Source organism: Dendrobates tinctorius, unplaced genomic scaffold (assembly GCF_039654945.1).
Source record: "Dendrobates tinctorius isolate UK_male_01 unplaced genomic scaffold, ASM3965494v1 ptg000039l, whole genome shotgun sequence".
NCBI lineage: Eukaryota > Metazoa > Chordata > Amphibia > Anura > Dendrobatidae > Dendrobates > Dendrobates tinctorius.
In genome coordinates this window covers 6,388,632-6,410,000 of record NW_027361707.1, presented here as the reverse complement: position 1 = coordinate 6,410,000, position 21,369 = coordinate 6,388,632, and the positions used below count along the sequence as shown (strand labels likewise).

The window sequence follows — 21,369 nt, the reverse complement described above, 5'->3', positions numbered from 1 at the left end:
AATCCCCTAAAAAAAAAAAAAATGCTGACCCATAACATATGTTTCACCTTACACCAAGTATCTGCTTTATATTTCAGGTAGAAAAAAAAAAATAAATAAAAATCTGTCAGTATATTCACCGAGTAAGACAAGGGGGACCAGTGTAAGAGGCAGCCCACGGAATTCTTTTGGTTACTGCTGGAGAAAATGTTCAATTGTGTCAGATCAGGAGGTTCTTAGCAAATGAACGGTTCTCCAAAAACCACACGCCATCACTGATGGCAAGGACTGGCACCGTCCAAGCCACAAGTGCTGGCCGCTTCTCCTCGTAAGAGACGTGCTGGAATAAGAGTTACTACCAGAGATCCGTGCCCGATTTTGTTTTAATAGTAAGTATCCTGTAAGAAAGGCTTTATGAGATAAATGTACAACTAGAAGTGATTTACAATTCTAAAATACTCAGCATGCCTTGACGGGTCACTGCCATTCAACTCTCATGTTTAACTCTATGTTCTGTAGTTTTACTTCTCATTTACCTTACCTTTTAGTCTGCAAAGAAACCCATAGACTATAGAAAATTTTCTAACATTTTTTTGAGCATCCACCACGTATGATGCAAAGTCTAGGAGACTTAAGACTTTCAAAAATTTTAGGATTATCCTACCCTAATGCAAATAGCTTCTTCAGAGAGGAAGAGGGCTTGAACTTTATTGCTGCCTATTGGATGTACCAATCCTAATAGTGAACATCGACCATATAAAAAGCCTTGAACCATGACTTGGGATAAGAAGCCAAACCAGAAACTCTATTTGCAGAAACGTATTTTGGGGCGTTTACCCCTCATCAGTGCAAAAGCGGAAGATCTGATTTAGCTGGATGACTGGCGTTTAAGGGGGAAAGTTTCTCATTATGGAGACTGCAAAGAACGTGTAAGGAGACAAAGCCTTTGAAGATCTTTAAATTCACAGAAGAGCATTGCATGGCCTATAAAGCTCTCCTTACACTGGCTTGCGACTCTACAAAAGGAGATATGTTCCCTCTTAGGCTAGTTTCACAGCGTTCACGGCCGCAGCATCAGGCTGCGCACGGCCGCCGCTAAGCCCCGACCCCTGCCGCGCCTCAGCCGGTAGCTCCGCCTACGGACGCATGGCGCTGCATGCGTCCCCCATCTTTAGCACTGGGGACGCAGGCCGTGCGCAGTATGCGTTTGGCGGCGCATGCGTCCTTTTGACGCTGCGCCGACCAGCGCCAAACGCAACAGGTTGCAATTTGGTGTGCTCGGCGCAGCGTCAAAAGGACGCATGCGCCGCCAAAAGTATACTGCACACGGCCTGCGTCCCCAGTGCTAAAGATAGGGGACACAGGACGCATGCAGCATCATGTGTCCGTAGGCGGAGCTACCGGCGGAGGCGCGGCAGGGGGCGAGGCTTAGCGGTGGCCGTGCGCAGCCCGACGCTGCGGCCGTAAATGCTAATGTGAAACTAGCCTTAGACATCCAGTCAGAGGTCTTTCACTTAGCCAAATCAGATCTCTTGCTCAGATGAGGGGCAAACACCCTGAAACAAGTGTCTACAAATGGAGTATCTGGTTTTGCTTCTTATCCCCAGTCAAGTGGTAAGGATCGTTAAAGGTTCGATATTAACATTTAGGATTGCTACATCCAATAGGTGGTACTAAAGAACAAGTAATCTTCCTCTATACGCTACTTGCATATTTAAAATTTCCAGAGGGGCATTGGATGGTCTATAAGTCTCCTTACGCCGGACTCGGCAATCTCCACAAGGAGAGACACTCTCCACTTAGACCTCCTATCCAGGACAATTCTTTCCCAAACAATAATGGTCACTAAACACATTTGGCAGCCTACAATTGCGCTAAAGAGGGTTGGTCTCATGACCTAAATTGGAGCGATTTCTGAAAAAGGTTCATGGCAGCCAACAAGACGCCACTAACACGAAAATTTCGTATGACAGTCGTTTTTTGGACATTCAGAAATCATGGAAAATTTAATAGTTACCTCTGTCGGAGCTTTAATTGTAGTCAACATGGTTGAGACATAAAAAAATTAAGGAATGCTTGCAGCAATTTTTTAACTTTTGTCTAAATCCCTTTTATGGCTAGTGTTGCTTTTTTGGACACCATGAGAAATAAATAAAACTAGACATCATGTTCACCTATCTATACATTTCCTTCTTTAACAAGGAAACAACTTATAAAGCACCACAAGGCAGTTTTCATCTGCAGAACCCACGAGTTACGTCGCGCTGTGGGAATAACGTAAATTACACACAGATGATATTGTACATGGACCCGTGCCGGTGGATCTCAAGGGCTAGCAGAAGAAATATTTTGCTTTAAAAGCCGCATACATTGCAACATCTGTGTATGATTTGTATGATATTTTCAGCCAAAACCACCACAAGTCTGCAAATATACAGGTAAGAAAATCCAATGTCGCGTCAGCGCTGCAAGATGGAATTGTGTCGTTGCGAATGTACAAAAAAAGGTAGACAGTATAATGTGGATTCAGGACAGATACACACATATAGAATTGGTGATTGCAGAAGATATGACTTTTTTTGTTCTCAAAAGGAGCTTTTAGCAGAATTACTTTAATGGTGCATTTCCCTAGGTATACCATAAAAATCCAATGGGTGAGAGTCTGATGACCAGGAGACAAAACAGGGGTGATCAGTGACTTGGTCACATACATTATCAAGTAAAGGCTGATCAAGACCAATAAGATTCTCCTATAGTTTACGTCCGTCAAGGCCCCTATCCATATTAGACAGCTGTCAGCCGAGCGATGCTTTGGCCAATCTTTTGACTGACAGCAATCTCAAACATACACAGGAGTGCTTGTTTGGCCTAACGCTTCTGTTCCTCCATTAGAATCTACAGACTTGCCATCTCTGCTGGCGGATTATCTCTGGGAGAAGAAAGCAATCTTCAGTCCTAAATTGGTCATGCACGATCAACAATCTATTGTCAGACATCCCCATACTTAGCCAGAGTGTTTGCTGAACGTTTCGATATTGGAGGATGCAGCCAACATTAGTCTAATGGGGGAGTTTAGAGACTCTCATAGATGGACTTGTGAACGGTGGTGCACCTCAACATCCATTCGGCGTAAAAGGCATATAGACAGGGGTTGTCTTCATGAGAGAACCCGTTTGATCTCCTGTACCTTAGCAATACTATCCCTACTTTGGGCATACAAAAAAGTATTGTCTTTTTGCAAAAGTAGAAGCTTCCCTTGAAATGTGTATCTAGCCTTAACAGTATAACCCTAATGTACAAAATGACTGGTTAGATATGCTCTTCAGCATGAGTAAGGTGCAACAACTTCTGCGGTGGCCATTTTGACTTTGCTAGAAACAAACATGGCAAAACCACGCTTTGTACAGCAATGTGAAACAGATACAGATAGGTTAAAATACAAATAAACCACCAACCTCTTTCTTCAGCTTCGTCATCGTCATCTTCATCATCCCCAGATGATGGCATGTCTGGCAGAAAAAGAGAAAAAGCAATTAAAACATGACCAGGTCACTGGTTACTTCACTTTCAAACTGTTGGATTGAGGTTTTTCTTTTAATAACATTAGACTTTTTCAAGAGGCAAGTAAAGTTCTTACCAAAAAAAGTACTCGAGTTTGGAAGTTATCCCTTACGCCTTGGATAGGGCAACCTCCCAATCGCTGGGGTTCTGACTGCTGGGGCCCGCACCGATCTCAGAGGACTGAGTGGATGGAGTGGTGGTTGACCATGCACACTGCTGCTCCATTCATTCTTAATGGGACCACCAGAGAGCTCCGCTCCGTTGACACAGGGCTCTTCACAGCCCCAGTTCTCGGGACCAGTGGGGGTCCCATCTGTCAAGCCCCAATGATCTGTGCTAACTTACAAATTTGAGAATGCCCCTTTAAGCGAGGTTCTATGTTCATTGCTATACAAGACATCACTTTGAATACGCAATCAAAACATTATTTACATATCAGTTATTTTCGACCAAACCGCATCTACGGTCATTTAGGATCATGTTCTGTAGGTTCTGCTGACTCATTTAAGATATCTCGCCAACTTAAAGGGATTTTCACAATTCAGCAAGTAATAAACCATCTGAAGAATAAGTGCTAACTTGTTGATCACTGGAGATCTGACCGGTTTCACCACCCCATCCAACTTTCTATAGGACTGCTAGAACTAGCAGCACACTGCATTCAGCCATGTCTAGCAGTCCTATACATAATGACTAGAGCGGTGGCAATCATGTGTGGCCACCACTCCCTCTCTTAATATCATTTGGGTCCCAGCGCTCAAAACCTAAACGTGATAACCCCTTTGAAGTAGGGGGCCAAAGGGCAAAACAATGCATTTCCAAGGCCCTTAGCGACATTGAGCCGAAGTATTAACTCCACAGTTTTCTTAACCTCGCTACTACTATGTGGACCCAGCTACAAAAGAAAGGAAAAGTGGTTCTGAGTAGAACTTGGGGGCATAATGCTCACGAGCACAGAGGGTGCTCGACTGTGACCAGGCCCGTGTGTAAGAGGGGCCCACCCATGCCAATTTCACCTGGATGTGAGTCATTCAGGTGAAATGTGTTGCGGCGCAGAGACATGCCGGTTCCCTGCGCTGTAATCCACACCGTGGGCCAATCAGATCCCGGCAGATGATGGCTTGCCAGCAACTTGCCGTGCAAGGCGTTGTGATGGTGATGTCATGTGCTGCCTATATCCACACACTGAAATCAGCTGCTGGCTTCTACACCGGCTACATAAGAGGGCCCATTAAGGTGTAGGAGAGCAGGAGGGCGAGTAGACTTGTTTCTTTTTAAAAAGTGCTGGAGAAGAATGAATGGAGCCCAGGATGGGGAACATTATACCAGGAAGGGGCCCAAGATGATGGGGCATTATACCAGGAAGGGGCCCAAGATGATGGGGCATTATACCAGGAAGGGGCCCAAAATGATGGGGCATTATACCAGGAAGGGGCCCAAGATGATGGGGCATTATACCAGGAAGGGGCCCAAGATGATGGGGCATTATACCAGGAAGGGGCCCAAGATGATGGGGCATTATACCAGGAAGGGGCCCAAGATGATGGGGCATTATACCAGGAAGGGGCCCAAGATGAGGGGGCATTATACCAGGAAGGGGCCCAAGATGAGGGGGCATTATACCAGGAAGGGGCCCAAGATGAAGGACATTATACCAGGAAGGGGCCCAAGTAGAGTTGAGCGACTTTGGTCGGATCGGGTTTCATGAAACAAAATTTGTTTCAGGTGAAACTGGTCCGACTAGGGCAAAAAAAGGTCGGAGCTTCGTCCGAAACCCGACCCCAATGTAAGTCAATGGGGAATAAAAGTCGGCATTGAGCGGATGACATTCATCCACTCAATGACGACTTTTATTCCCCGTTTACTTGCATTGGGGTCGGGTTTCGGACGAAACTCCAACCTTTTTTTGCCCTAGTCGGACCAGTTTCACCTGAAACAAATTTTGGTTCATGAAACCCAATCCGACCAAAGTCACTCAACTCTAGGCCCAAGATGAGGGGCATTTTACCAGGAAGGGGCCCAAGATGATGGGGCATTATACCAGGAAGGGGCCCAAGATGAAGGACATTATACCAGGAAGGGGCCCAAGATGAGGGGCATTATACCAGGAAGGGGCCCAAGATGATGGGGCATTATACCAGGAAGGGGCCCAAGATGAGGGGCATTATACCAGGAAGGAACCCAAGATGAGGGACATTATAATAGGAAGGGGCCTGGAAAGGGGAAAATGCCATAGCATGGGGCCCACGATGCGGGAGATTACTACAATTAAAAGCCATGACCGGGGACATCATTTCATGTGGGGGTTGAATGCAAGTCTTTATAGGATCTAGGGGGGGCACCGCTATCTCAGCCACGGTCTATACTCTGCACCGGGGCCTACCGGACTGCAGTGACACCACTGCTAGAACTGTTGGACAACATGGGGAAAAAATAATAATAGCAGCATAGCGCACAGCAACTAAAAGAATTCTTGAACAACGGTATATAAACAAGTAATATTATACAGGAAATAAAATAAAGTTTTTGAAAGCTTAAAAAAAAAACAAACAAACAAAAAAAAAAAAAACACGGGGTTGGTGGTTAAAATACAGAAGTACAAGGGATCTCACGGCAAACACAATGCAGCCCGCTAATATATTCTGATATCTCTATAAAAGGAAGAAAGGAAAAAAAGAAAAAAAAAAAAAGGCAGAAGCCTCGACAATGCCTGTTAGCAATTCCACAGAGCTTGGTGCCGGAGGGAATACAGTGTGAATATTTCCACTTAGAATTACTTCTCATTCCTATTACATAATGTATGACTGCTGCTGGCATAAAAATGAGAACTATTTTAGACAATATGAAGAAACGGCAGGTCACATTTTTTCTGTTAAAGAAGCCACGGGTCCTTACAATCATCACATATTTGCATTTCCATGATTTATGTGCAAAAATGAAAGAAAAAAAAAAAATCAAAAACATTCATCAATCACACAGGCTTTGACGTGTACAATAAGCCACCGGAAGGTTACCATACTCAGATAACTGTAGATAATAGAATTCTTTTATACAGACAAGTGATAAAAAAAGAGAAAATACAAATTGTGAATAAAACTGTTTCAGGTCCGATCACAGAATTGAATTTTTTACGTTGGGAGGGTGAAAAGTGGAAAAATTAATCCAACATGACAGATTCATTTTCCCTCATGAAAAGTAGATGCATCCAGACTCCAACAGAAATTCTATAAACCGCAAAGGAAATCAAAAAGAAAAAAATCTGTCACCAAGATGGAGGCTTTTTAGGCTTGGAAACAAACAATAAAAAAGCTTAAAGGGGTTCTATGGTAGAAACAAGAAATCGCACATCTACAGGATAGGTGGAAAGTTACTAATCGGTGGTGATACCGACTGGTGGGAACGGCAACAATCAGCAAAAATAGAGTGTTCATCACGGATGGGGCACAAGAATGGAGCGGCAGGTCGAATGCTTGGCCACAGTTCCATTCGTTCGAGAGGGTTGCCAGAAATGGAGCATGAACAATGATAAAAGCTTCCCATTCTGCCGAATGGTTGGGGTTCCCAGCGGTAGGACTCCCACCGATCAACAAGTTATCACCTATCCTAATTGTCCTGTGAAAACAGGTTAAGTAATGAAGGTGCCTCCAAACTTTCATAAAGGAATGGTTCCACTCTTGCCATTTTTGGGCAGTTTTGGCCAGAAGTCGGATCACGTTAAAAAATCCCTATAAGGGACTGATTAAGGACTGGCCATTCATAAGGCAGCTTTTTTTCGGATCATTGGGTCAGCCCAATACAGTTTACCTCATTTGGAGCAAGAGACTGTAGACGATCAACCTATTCGATCACTCATTAGGAACAGAGATCTGCCCGTCAGGTCCCAACTTATAGGAGAAATAACATATAGCCTGATCACTCCATGATCAGTGATGGTCCAAACCCTAAGACCCCCATGGAATAAGTGCACCTTCTTAAAAGTTTCCTAGCATATCGGCAGTCCTGGCTATCCAGGGAACAGCAGTCAGCAACATTTACGCGAGACCTTGAAAACATTTTTCATATCACTGAAAAAAATAGTTGAACATTCTTGAAAAGAAGTAGGCATCAAAGAAATAAACTCCCGTTTTAAATAGTTTATTTTAGTTCTGACCAGAAATCCAAAAATTCCTAAAAATAATAAAAATGAAAAATTGCTGTGTTTGGGATTGAGAAACTAAACACTTTTTTTCCGCCTGAGCCCACTTACCCCCTGAAACCACAATGGAGCCCAGAGAATAGGAGATTTGATCCTTTAAAAAGTCTTCATTATTACTTTCCCCCACTATCAAAACATTGGATCACCTCCGCGGACACACAGCTGTTTTCCATTCAAAAAGTACCACCAGCTGCCCAATTCCAGCCCCCCCCAACTTGCACCCTTGATCTCTAAAGCATTTTAATGCAATTTTATAGACAAAAACAGATTTTAGGACCTCTGGAGGAGTCCTAGTGACTCTTCTCTTGTTACGGTGATTGGTTTTAAAGGAGGAGGGCAGGAGGAACACTAAAAAAAAAAAAGTCCAAAAAATGCTCTTTTGACTATTTAATTGATGTGACCTCCAAACGTCTGGTGGAATTTCAAATAATAATGATTAAAAGCAGATGTAAAAGAAGGTGGCAGGGGAAAAACAAGAAAAGGTGCGATTTAAAAAGTGTTTGATTTTTCCTCTTAATCCTGGACAGAGACAGATATTCCCCCCTGAGATCTGATACACGACTCCTTAGGGTCAGCCCGTAGCTTCCAGTGAAGTTGAAGTTTCTGCCGTCTATACCCCTCGTAGATGTTTTCAAATTCTGTTCAGGCAGCAGAGTCACAAAGATAGTGTTGATCTACGGCTGATCCAGCTGGTTTTAATAATTAATTACATGCTCTGGTAATTACTTTCTAATTATGTGTTGATAATTAACATCTTATGGCCTCCTCTTTGGTCTTCAACGATGGCTCAAGGGTTTACCATGTTTTTTTTTTGTCTTTTTTTAATTTTAGGAAGTGGAAACTGAAAAACCATTACATATACCGTATATATAAAAAAGTAAATGAAATAATTGCATAATTCTGACCTCATATGGCCTGACAATAGGTGCCCCTGACTATCAAAAAGGCCACTACCTTTGACCATGAGCCCATTTTGATTATAAGATTTTTTTTTTTTAGTTTTTTTTGCAAATCTAACAAATAAAAAAAAAACCAAAAAAAACCCCTATACAGTCTCCTAACTTCATGTTTCGGTGATAACCACTGCAGCCAATCACAAGTTCCTTATTTGCTGTAGTCCAAGCTGGAAGACTAGAAATGGGCGAACCCTTGGATGTTCGGGTCCGGCCCAACATTTTTAAAAAGGTTGCTTCGGGTACCAGAACAGTACCCGAATCCCAAATTATCAGCACTGTAGACAATAACAAACATCATGAGCACAGGCAGAGACTTCGCGCCAGACTCGAGGAGGGCGAGTAACGCAAAGGTTATCTATGTTAGTTTTTAAACAAAACCAAACTGCAGTCGGGGGACAGAAGTTTCCCGAAACTCGAAAAGCCCCATAAAGCTTCTGACTTATCAAGATTTCACTGAAGTCCCATCAAAATTGGATGCAAGGCCACAATTTGTACCCAAGGTTGGCTGCCAAACGTAACCTCAAGACTTAACAGAAAGTCAAAAACTTACCAGCTACTCTGATCGTAAAGTTCCGGAGAAACTCAGTAGAACGCAACAAAGTACAGCTATAAATCCCCGAATCATCGTAGGAGACATTTGTGATCTTCAGCAGGTTCTGTCTCGTGTGCGTTCTGTTGCTTTCCTTAATTGCAATCCCATCTTTTGACCATAAAATAGACATGGAAGGGCTCTCCACGCTGCATGACAACTCAATGGTCTCTCCAACACCAAACATCAGATCATCGAGAGCGCCCAATTCTCCGGTAAGGTAATCTAAAAGCAAAAATAAAGCAATACAAACATAAGTATTCAACCACCGATAGCAAAAGTAAATTCATAACATGCAAACCATAGAACAATCAACGGCTACTATGCAAGAAGGACGATTGCGCTGCAAATTATATTGCTTGGAAAAGAATATTAAACCATGTTGTGAGTGGATCATTCAGATCTTAAAAAGGAATTGTAAGAAATTGGTGATAAAAAAAATAAAATAAAGAAAAAAAAACAACAACAACAACAGCGCCACTAGTGGCTGTGTCTGGTATTGCAGCTCAGTCCCATTCAAATAAAAGTGGCAATGCCGGAATTTATATAGGGCACACGTGAAAAATTCCTGGAATATGACCCTCTATGATAATATTATTCTCGGGAAGCCTTAGTAAAGTCTTGCAGGAGGTTGCTGGGACTCCGAAATGCCTACAGGCAGGGTACCACATGCTTGTCAGCTTGAAGAAAAAAAAAAAAAAAAAAAAAAAAAAAAAAAAATTGGCAAGCAAGCCTCTTCAGGGGGATCAATCAAAACATGCTCCGTTTTAATTAACTATCTTCCTAGTGGGCAAGCTCTTTCAAGTTTTTGCAAATGCTTCAATTTTCATGGTTCATTTAACTTGCCAACGAATAAAAAACTAATTTTTCTTTAATTTTTTAAATAAAAAAAAAAAAAATATAGGAAAAACTGAAGAAATAATTGCACCCATTTTTTCTCATTATTTGCACTTGGCAAGCGATGCTTATTTTAGGTAAATTGCTGACCCTGCCATTAAAATGGGCTCTAAACCAATTTTGAAAGCTCAAAATAAACACCAAGCTGTAAAATGCTCAACTAGATTTATACTCCGCTTCTGCTTCCTGTCAAAGGCTTCTGTCAGGACATGCTATTTAGACATTTCTTTTCCGTGGCCGTATCTACCCATAAGGCTTGTCAGTGTAACACCCCTCAGGATCAGTCTTGTCAGAATAATTACGCAAGTGATAAAACAGTTTTTTGCTGCTAAATGTCCAATTTTCTTTTCAACTTCACCCCCAAAATAGCAAGAATATTTAAAAAAAAACAAAACAAAACAAAAACACAACATCAAAAGCCCCACAGGGTCAGGAAAAAGGAAGAGAATGAAAGAAATTTTATCACGTTTCGCAAACTAAAGGCTTTTTGAGTCGTCCGTGCACATCATTCCGAGATAGGACCAGTAATGCATAGATTGGCTGCAGGCCTCGCAACCAGAGCATTACAACTTCATGTATTTCTATGAGGCTGTCCTACTCTGGTTGGGAGTGCCGCCAATCCATGCATTCGGGTCTGATAACGGACCGATTTGCACGATCTAGCCTCATTCAGACATCAGTATTTTCCAGTACGAGAAAAATTGACTTGGAACCGAGTGGCATTTTTTTTGTTCTTTCTACGTGCGAAAAAAACTAAGTTACTCCACCTTCTCCTTTCTGACAGTCCATTGAAAATTGGACCGCACTCGATAGTCATCCAAGTGCCGTCCAACTTTTTCACGGGACCTGTAGACGTGCATTGTCTACTATGAGCAGAGGCTCCGATCAAAAATCGGGAAACGTCTCCGATATTTTCTGTGGACCACTTGCGACAGTCCAACAGAATATCACAGGTAGCACGCATACGAGAAAAATCGGACATGTGAACGAGTCCTTAGATGTGCTCCTCACTCTGCACTCGAGATCACCATTTGAGTTGCGGAGAAACCACAGCACTTTTTGGAAAAGTATGCAAACAAAATGGCTGCAGCATGTGTCAAATCAGACCAATTTACACAAATATGCCACTTTTTTTTGTTAGTAGTTTTTCCATACGGTACGCATCATTGATTACAATTAGTCGGCACAAGGCATCACTAACTGAGCCTAAAGGTTTGTGTTCTAGTGAAAGGATTTTCACTAATGGTCCCTTCTGTCTACTTATTACCTCTGGGTACTGAGGGTCAAGCACAGGCAGGTGGAGTAACAGCTGGGTGAAAATTTAAGAAAAAAAGAAAAGCCCCGAGCAGCAGATCCATCATGTTTTGACAACTTTTTTTTTTTTTTTTTTTTTTTAGACCAGACCACTCTGGTGACAAGGCAGAATAAATATTTAAGCTTGTGCCTGAATATCTTGCCTAAAGTTAAGGATAAACGAAAAAAAAAAAATTAGTGTAACTAAAAAGGATTTAAAAAAAAATTTTTTTCCTTAAAATTTACACTTTTTTCTTAATTTGAAATAAAAAAAAAAAAAAAAAAAAAAAAAAAAAAAGTTTATAGTAATACCAACCCCCCAAAAAAGTGGTTCATATAGCTCTGTCTTAATAAATAGTTAAACAGGTTCTAGATGACTGACCCCTAATACTTTCTTCTGCCAATTAGCGAGCAGGTCTTCTTTGGGTCAGCTGTACCCTGGTATAGAGCCAAGCTCAGCATGCATGAAGGCAGGAAGAGGCTCAAGTGGTTTGTTGATAAAACAAGACATGCCTTGGTGAGCATGGGCTCTTTTTTTCAAGCCAAGATGATAAGGACCACTCGTGGCACGGTCTTCACAAAGAAGCCGTGACTGGAAGATTGGCTTCTGCCACAAAGGATGCTCAGCAAGAGCTGTACAAACAGACAGCTGTCTACAAGGGCATCAGCAGCTCATTCGTGAACTGGCTTCTCATAGAAATCAATGAGCGGAAACAGAAAAGGTTTTATTCCTTCAAGGAGTTAAGATTTCTAGAATGAAAAAAGTTAATCTACGGTTTTAGATTCTAGATAGAGACAAGTCATCACCACCACCTTACAGGAGTCTAATATCGGTTAGCTCTACCCAAGTCTTTGCCTCGATAGACATATCTAAGACTAGAGGATAGAGATTTGTAGCTAGCTTTCATAAGGGTTTTGGCTAAATAGGTGTAAAAGTTGGCCATGCAGATTGGACAGGAGCAGGGTGATGAGCCAGTGGCCAAAAGTTCATCTGTTGGACAGTCGTTAGGCAGATGTTGCCATACATGTTCAATGACATCTGGTGAAAAACCAAGGATTTTATTTTTAAGGAGACATAATTTCACAAAATTTCTTTTGTGGATTAGAGACTATTGGACCAAACAGAAATCCTTCCAGGTGGTCTGTCAGTGGTTGGGTAAAACGATCACTTCTTACGTTCCACCAGATCGATGATCGCTTTTGACCAAGAGCTCGAGTACACAACAGTAATTTGCTCATATGGGAAAAATTGGTTTGAGTGTTTTTGGTAAGAGGGTCATCAGTTTTAATAAAAGTTTCTGCACCTTCTCCTCCTGTGTGGAAGAGGCAAAACGACGGGCAAGCCTTCTAATTCTCCAGTTGCAGGCCTGTGTTCCAATATGACAGACCTGCTTAAGTGTCCATAATGTAGCTACACCCTCAAACAAATGGCATAGCCAAGGTGGATCCCAACATAACACTTGCCCCAAGTTCTGGTTTCTTTGGGCAGGGAGGTGTTGGTGTGTCTGGCAAGGTGCGTCACCTTGGCAAAGTGAAGTTAGATGCAGATGTAGTGCATCAAAATTAATTTTTGGTCCAGATGGAAAGCCTACCTTAGGACTCTTAATTAATTTTTTTTTTTTTTTAAATCCTACATCTAGAAAGTAAAATTTCACCTTGAGGAAAGGACCAAGCTGGGGTATGGCGACCTATAGGCCAGGCAGTGCTCTCTAGCTTTTCTCTGAAAATATAATAAATGCATATAAATATAAAATTTCCAGCTCCAATTGTAGTAAAAATCTAAATAAAGTAACTACATCGTCATAAGGGCATGGATTGTTCTTCAATTTCACAAACTTAAAATATTGAAAGTTACCTTCTATCCATGGTGATTTCTACATAATTTGCAAATGAAAAAAAAGTTTCTAAGCATGTATGACGTAAATCAGTAAAAACGTATTTCAAAAAGAGCTGTTCGTGGTACCCTTCGGCCAACTGATGGGTTGGTCTACGCCCACCTTTTTACCATGAAACAAAAAGGGATTTTTTTTTTCATTTTTCTTAGACAGAAATTGCCGAGAATGGGGCATGTAGGTCATAAAAATGTTTTTGATCTTTTCTACAAATCCGAAAAAAAAAAAAAATTAAAAAAAAAAAAAAAAATTTGATCAGGGCTAAGGAGTGAAGGACATTAACAACCTCCATTCACGACAGCCCTGGGGCCTCTAAAATGAATATACTTGAGTATAGTGGAAAAGCTAGTAGTGGCATTCAGAATCATGCATATGAACTTGATGTATTCTTCTTTTCCAAAGAACCAAGGGAAAAGGGAAGATAAAATGTCTAGGTCTCAAATCTAAAAAAGGAAAATAAGGATAGCAAGTTCCAATATCTGATGGCAACAAAAGAAACCTGCCAGATCTGGACACTAAACTAAGCCTTTATATTTGGGATTAGATCATGTTGGGTCTCGTTAAGATCTTTATCCAAATCAACAAAGATCAGGAGTCATTGACAATCAGCTGATCAGTGTGATCAAGGGAAGCTACAAGCAGCTGAGCATTAAATCTGCAGTGGCCACTACAGGAAAAGTGTGATATTACACAGAGAGCAATCAAATGAATTGACCCAAAATGCAGGCAGGTGGTGTGCAGGGGACCACTTTGACAAATTGTATGGCAGTTGTGAAGACAATAGTTAGCACATATCAAAATATTGGTGAAATGATGCACAATTAATAAAAATTCTATATTTAATTTCTTTTTTTTTGGACTAAAGATGAGAGGATTGATTAGCGGGACTCCAGTCCAGAACCAAGTCAGTGGTACACGGTGGCTAGACGGGAGGCCCGTGAATCTCTCACTTTCCAGTGTCCCTGGCGCGTATGTTGAGGAGCCAAGGCTGGCGTTGGGGCATCTGTGCATCATGTGACACAGTAGTCATGCAAAACCTGACATAATATGACGTGATGGGGACGCCGGATGGTAAGAGATTCAGGGGGCCTCCCGTCTAGCTCCAGGTGACACTGACCTGGACCGGAGACCCACTAATCGATCTGCTCATCTGTGGTAAGGTCCCATTCTCCAATCTGGGGGCTCCAGTAAAAAGACCACACTTTAACAAAAATATCCAAGGGAAAAAAAAATAAAAATTCTAATAGATACATAAATCACGCCATATATCAAGCAGCTAAACAATCAGTATGACATGTCTGAGTGATTTCATTTTATGAGAGAACCTGATATACGTTGTGTAAAGCCAGGCTTTGCAGGAGGAGAAAGAAAAACAGATGTTGCTATGAAAAGGCCTATAAATCTGTCTCTGTTCATAGCCGCTCTGAAGACAGTACCAAGCCTAAATGCTGATTTCTATCTACAGTGCCTACAAGTAGTATTCAACCCCCTGCAGATTTAGCAGGTTTACACATTCGGAATTAACTTGGCATTGTGACATTTGGACTGTAGATCAGCCTGGAAGTGTGAAATGCACTGCAGCAAAAAAGAATGTTATTTCTTTGTTTAATTTTTTTTTAAATTGTGAAAAGTTTATTCAGAGGGTCATTTATTATTCAACCCCTCAAACCACCAGAATTCTGTTTGGTTCCCCTAAAGTATTAAGAAGTATTTCAGGCACAAAGAACAATGAGCTTCACATGTTTGGATTAATTATCTCTTTTTCCAGCCTTTTCTGACTATTTAAGACCCTCCCCAAACTTGTGAACAGCACTCATACATGGTCAACATGGGAAAGACAAAGGAGCATTCCAAGGCCATCAGAGACAAGATCGTGGAGGGTCACAAGGCTGGCAAGGGGTACAAAACCCTTTCCAAGGAGTTGGGCCTACCAGTCTCCACTGTTGGGAGCATCATCCGGAAGTGGAAGGCTTATGGAACTACTGTTAGCCTTCCACGGCCTGGACAGCCTTTGAAAGTTTCCTCCCGTGCCGAGGCCAGGCTTGTCCGAAGAGTCAAGGCTAACCCAAGGACAACAAGGAAGGAGCTCCGGGAAGATCTCATGGCAGTGGGGACATTGGTTTCAGTCAATACCATAAGTAACGTACTCCACCGCAATGGTCTCCGTTCCAGACGAGCCCGTAAGGTACCTTTACTTTCAAAGCGTCATGTCAAGGCTCGTCTACAGTTTGCTCATGATCACTTGGAGGACTCTGAGACAGGCTGGTTCAAGGTTCTCTGGTCTGATGAGACCAAGATCGAGATCTTTGATGCCAACCACACACATGACGTTTGGAGACTGGATGGCACTGCATACGACCCCAATAATACCATCCCTACAGTCAAGCATGGTGGTGGCAGCATCATGCTGTGGGGCTGTTTCTCAGCCAAGGGGCCTGGCCATCTGGTCCGCATCCATGGGAAGATGGATAGCACGGCCTACCTGGAGATTTTGGCCAAGAACCTCCGCTCCTCCATCAAGTATCTTAAGATGGGTCGTCAGTTCATCTTCCAACAAGACAACGGCCCAAAGCACACAGCCAAGAAAACCAAGGCCTGGTTCAAGAGGGAAAAAATCAAGGTGTTGGAGTGGCCTAGTCAGTCTCCTGACCTTAACCCAATTGAAAACTTGTGGAAGGAGCTCAAGATTAAAGTCCACATGAGACACCCAAAGAACCTAGATAACTTGGAGAAGATCTGCATGGAGGAGTGGGCCAAGATAACTCCAGAGACCTGTGCCAGCCTGATCAGGTCTTATAAAAGACGATTATTAGCTGTAATTGCAAACAAGGGTTATTCCACAAAATATTAAACCTAGGGGTTGAATAATAATTGACCCACACTTTTATGTTTAAAATGTATTAAAATTTAACTGAGCAACATAACTTTTTGGTTTGTAAGATTTATGCATCTGTTAATAAATCCTGCTCTTGTGTGAAGTTTGAAGGCTCTAACTTATTTGCATCTTATCAAACCTGCTAAATCTGCAGGGGGTTGAATACTACTTGTAGGCACTGTATATGAACGACTCAAAAAAAAAAAAATATGAAGTACTACTCAGGTCACATCCACATTACAACTTTTTTTTCCTCCCAAATATTTCAACTGATGCATTTTGCTCATTGTCAGGTGATTAGCAGCCTGCTTAGAGCGAATATCGGGAAACAAGCGGTCAGGAATGCTCATTCCCAATTATTGGCCAGACTACTTGCACCCTTAGGATACATGTGTACACAACATCTTTTGTTTCCCTATGGTCGAAGATGTTTATTTTTTAGTTTTTTTATTTTTTTTTAAAAGGAAGACAAGTCAGTAAGCGTCAGCTGTCTTTTCGTCCCTGGGTTTGGTTATGTTGACGTTTTTGACTGTCGGTGAGTCTGGCATCTTTTTTTTTTTTTTCTTCTTTACTTCGTTTAACAGTTAAAAAAAAAAAAAAAAAAAATGTAGTTTTCAATCAAAAACAATGTAAAAATGCTCAGAAAGACAGCCGGTTGTCTTTTAAACCTTCCCAAGTACAATGCCTGAAGAATGTTTTGATCTCTTCTTTTCCCAGCTTGGTGTCTTCGGAAGCATGAAGCGCTTAAAAGACGCGCAAATCTGAACATAGGCGCGGCAAGTTGTTTTTACATAGAAATACATACGGTCATTCTTTTGAGTGGTTAGTTATTGCATTTTCAGGGGGTTTTAAAGCCGAATCCACCTGAAAAGGAGGTCGTGTGCACATACCATTATATGGGAAGATGAGAAAAATGTTTAAAAACATGGATGTTTGAAGGCCCAGTCATACTTTTTTTTCCAATAATCTGACAATCACCATTACGCAGAGTACTACCTCAAGTTTTTTTTTTTTTTTCATCTCATGGCATCCCATAGTTCTGCAGGTGCATAATATAGCCCAACAGGAAGCACCTATGGGCCCGAAATTGGAGCTGTATGAGCTCCATTGTGCCACCGTACAGGATCTTCGTCGCACTCCATGTCTTAAGGGCCTGTCACACTAAGAGATATCGCTAGCAATATCGCTATAACTAGTGACGTTATAGCGATATTGCTAGCGATATCTCTGTGTCTGATACTTACCTACGACCGGCTCCTCCGCTGGTTATCGCTGATCGCGCGAGAACGTTCAGGACCGCTTCTCGTCGTCAGCTTCCTGCGGCGCTTCCTACTGTGACGACGAGCGACGCGTGGAGCCGGGCGGGAGGACGCAGGATCGCCTGGTGTGACAGGTAAGTAGCGACCCCCGTCCCCAGCGATGTCGCTGGTGAGATCTGCCTGTGTGGCAGCTCACTAGCGACCACTTAGCGATGTACCAGCGATCCTGACCGCGTCATATCGCTGGTCGGGATCGCTGGTACATCTCTAAGTGTGACAGTACCTTAAGTCCCTCATAATCTTCAAAAATGTATATTCAAGATTTGATGAGGAAGAGAAAAACCTAAACCTATTTAGGTTTCAGTCAGACATCCATTTTTTTGGGTGGGCAAATTAGAAAAAAAAAGGACCTTTTTTTAGCACCATGATGGATCTGATACTCATCCATTTGCGGCCTGTACCTCTATTCAGCCATCAATGTGGCATCAATTTTTCACGTATACAAAAAAAAATAAATAAATCTAAAGCGCTTCATACCCATTGAAAGGTAGAATAAAAAGGCAGAAAACACATGGAGGGAACACAGATGGCATCCATGTGCTACTTTGCTCATGGTTCCATGTCTATCAAAAACACACATTTTCGGATAGTACAGAGACTATGTACCATCTATGATAAACAAGGAATACCGGATATACAGCTCTGGCAAAAACTAAGAGCCCACTGCAAGACCTTCAGTTTGTCTGATTTTTCTCTTTATATTTTTGCGTAAAATGTAAATCGCTCTTTTATTCTATAAACTACTGACAACATGTCTCCGAATTTCCAAGCACTAAATTTTATATGTATTTTCAGAAAATGAGAAATGTTCAAAATAACAAAAAAATGCAGAGTGCTTGCAGACCTCAATAATGCCAAGAAAACAAGTTCATAATCATTTAAAAACAACAATACTAATGGTTTAACTCAGGAAGAGTTCAGAAATCAATAATTTGTGGAATAACCATGATTTTTTAATCACAGCTTTCCTGCGTCTTGGCTGCTTTCCACCAGTCTTTCACACTGCTTCTGGGTGACCTTATGCCACTCCTGGTACAAAAATGTAAGCAGTTCTTCTTTGTTTGATGGCGTGTGACTATCCATCTTCCTCTTGATTACATTCCAGAGGTTTCCACTGGTGTTCTGGTCTGGAGATTGGGCTGGCCATGACAGGGATTTGATGTGGTGGTTCTTCATCCACACATTGATTGACCTAGCTGTGTGGCATGGCGCATTGTCCTGCTGGAAAAAAAAAAGTCCTCAGAGTTGGGGGAACATTGCCTGAGCAGAAGGAAGCAACTGTTTTTCCAGGATAACCTTGTATGAGGCTTGATTCATACGTCCTTCGCAAAGATTAACCTGCCCAATTCCAGCCTTGCTGAAGCATCCCCAGATCATCACCGATCCGCCACCAAATTTCACAGTGGGTGCAAGACACTGTGGCTTGTACGCCTCTCCAGGTCTCCGTCTAACCATTAGACGACCAGGTGTTGGGCAAAGCAGAAAATTAGACTCATCAGAGAAGATTACCTTACTCCAGTCCTCTATGGTCCAATCCGTATGGTCTTTGGCAAACTTCAGTCTGGTTATCCTTTGCTTCTTATTGATTAAAGGCTTTTTTCTACCTTTACATGACTTGAGCCCTGCCTCTAGGAGCCTGTTATGAACTGTTCTTGCCGTGCACTTCACCCCAGCTGCCATTTGCCATTCCTTTTGTAGGTCACTTGATGTCATCCTGCGGTTGCCGAGTGACATTCGAATAAGATGACGGTAATCCCAGTCAGTGGAGAGTCGTTTTCGCCCTCTGCCAGTCTGTAGCTTTGTTGTCTCCAATGTCTGCTGCTTGACCTTGTTGTAATGGACTGCCGTCTTAGAAATTTTAAGGATGGAGGCAACATGACGCTCACTGTATCCCTCTGCCAGTAAAGCCAGAATTGAGCCCTTTTCCTCACTCAAGACTTTTCTTTTCAACTCCTTTGGCATGGTTAAAAGTTATTTTTTCATTCCTATTACTTTTTGGATATTACTAGCACTTGTTTTGCCATCCAGCTTGTCCTATTGCAAGAGGATTGTGAACCCCACAGCAGGTTTTTTATACTTTCCTTCGTTAAATAAGATTTGGTTCAGGTGATCACCTAATCAGAGGCACATTAAGTAGAATGAGGTGTTCTCTGGTTGGAATTCAACCGACACTGGAATGGAATGGCTGTCAGACATGTAGAAAAGCGGAGTTTTATAAAACTCAACAGTGCTCTCTTATTTTTTTTGCCAGAGCTGTATGTGAAAAATTAACATCTGAATGAGTCCTTACTATCCCTCTCATGTGAAACACCTGCGATGAAAAAGAGGAAGTTGTACTTCTGGGGAATTCAAATTCTGGCGACATTTAATTCTTGAAAAGACTTTTTTGGGAAAAAAAAAAGTTCTTGCTCACGTGACAACAGGAAGTGGCCTTGCTACCCTTCTATCCCCCTCAATTCACAGCTATGTCGACTCAAAACCCAGCCTCCATCTGAATGCTTACACTTTTACTATGCGCCACCTAATCTTTACTGGGTGCAGGCAGCTGGCTGCAAATACTCCACAATAATAGGCTTAATCCCAAGTATCCTGGAAAAGCCTCGACATCTAAATAAAGAAGGCGTAAGAAAAGAACAGCCCTGTCACAGAAGAAAAAAAAACCAAAAAAAACGGCAAAATCTTAGATATGGGCCTGGGACAAAAGGCCTACAACTCACACAATGAGCTAAATGATGCAGGGCGGCTAATTAAAAGAGGAAGTACGGACTCTACACAGTTAATGTTGTGTAGGAGTTTGAGTCTATTCAAAACCAGACCCCCGACTGGGTCCATATTCAGCGAGAATTAATTGTCATTCCAACTACGTGCGTCCTAGTTTCAAACTGAAAATTATTCCCCGGTAGAATCTTCAAAAATATAGGAAAAAAAGGTCAGGTCAAGGTCAGAAAATTCATTTTTTGCTGTCATTTAGAAAACCAAATAAATAAAATTATATAAAGTATGTAAATCCAACATGTCTCCACCTATCATGGACTAAATGGGTATGGCCAATGTGATCACTATTGGGAACTGCCAAAATCAGAACCTAATCTTTGGCAATACTCCTTTAAAATTTGTTGGAGAATATAATGGAGCCTAGTTTTAGGAGACTAGTGGGCCATGTGTAAACCAGAGATGACAGTCTCCAAAATTTATAAAATAAGCGCAAGGGTGTAGGTAGAACACACTGCTTATTGTAAGTTACCTTTATTGGAAGTCCACAGATCGCATCAACTTCCCTGGATTTTCAAGGTCCAGTGAGAGCTCGCCATGACGCTTTACAGGGCTCAGGCCCCAATATCGGGGCTAACCTGTTCCAGGGCACCCCACCTTTCACAAAGAAAAGACAACCCTCCCCAGGGCTCCTGCCAGTTTCTCCGGGATAGTTTGCGTTGCTTCTCTGGGAACCCCCACCACCTCCTTGTTGGAAAGTGTCTCTGTTCCAGCATAATCCAGTGACCTCTTGCTGGTCCTTGAAAATCTGCACGAGTTGAAGGTCAACAGATTGCACCTATAAAAGGTAAATTACAATTCACTGTGTACTGTAATTCTTTACCGGGCAGTGCATGGACACCCCGTCGTTTATTCTATCTATTGTTAACCTGCTCATTCCCCGAATGGGTTCTCTCCTGGTGCTGTCTCCCATCTCTAAGGTGAAGTTGGCTCATCACCAAACCAGTCTCTTTTCCACTAACCACCTGAGCGCCACCAAAACTCTTTCTTCTAGTCTCCAACATGTGTAACACACAAGGAAAACATATTATAGGAATTTGA

At 42.0% G+C, this 21,369-nt stretch overlaps 1 protein-coding gene across 4 annotated transcripts in view; it reads right to left on the bottom strand.

Moving 5' to 3' along the window:
• FGFR3 (fibroblast growth factor receptor 3) overlaps positions 1–21,369 on the bottom strand; it is a 109,934-nt gene that overhangs the window by 52,478 nt on the left and 36,087 nt on the right. For all 4 annotated transcript variants that reach the window (XM_073574433.1, XM_073574434.1, XM_073574435.1 and 1 more), the window contains exons 3-4: positions 9,242–9,505; positions 3,435–3,488 (exon numbers count right to left, since the gene is read on the bottom strand). In XM_073574433.1, coding sequence (XP_073430534.1) covers positions 3,435–3,488; positions 9,242–9,505 — 318 coding nt within the window. The remainder of the gene's footprint in view (positions 1–3,434; positions 3,489–9,241; positions 9,506–21,369) is intronic.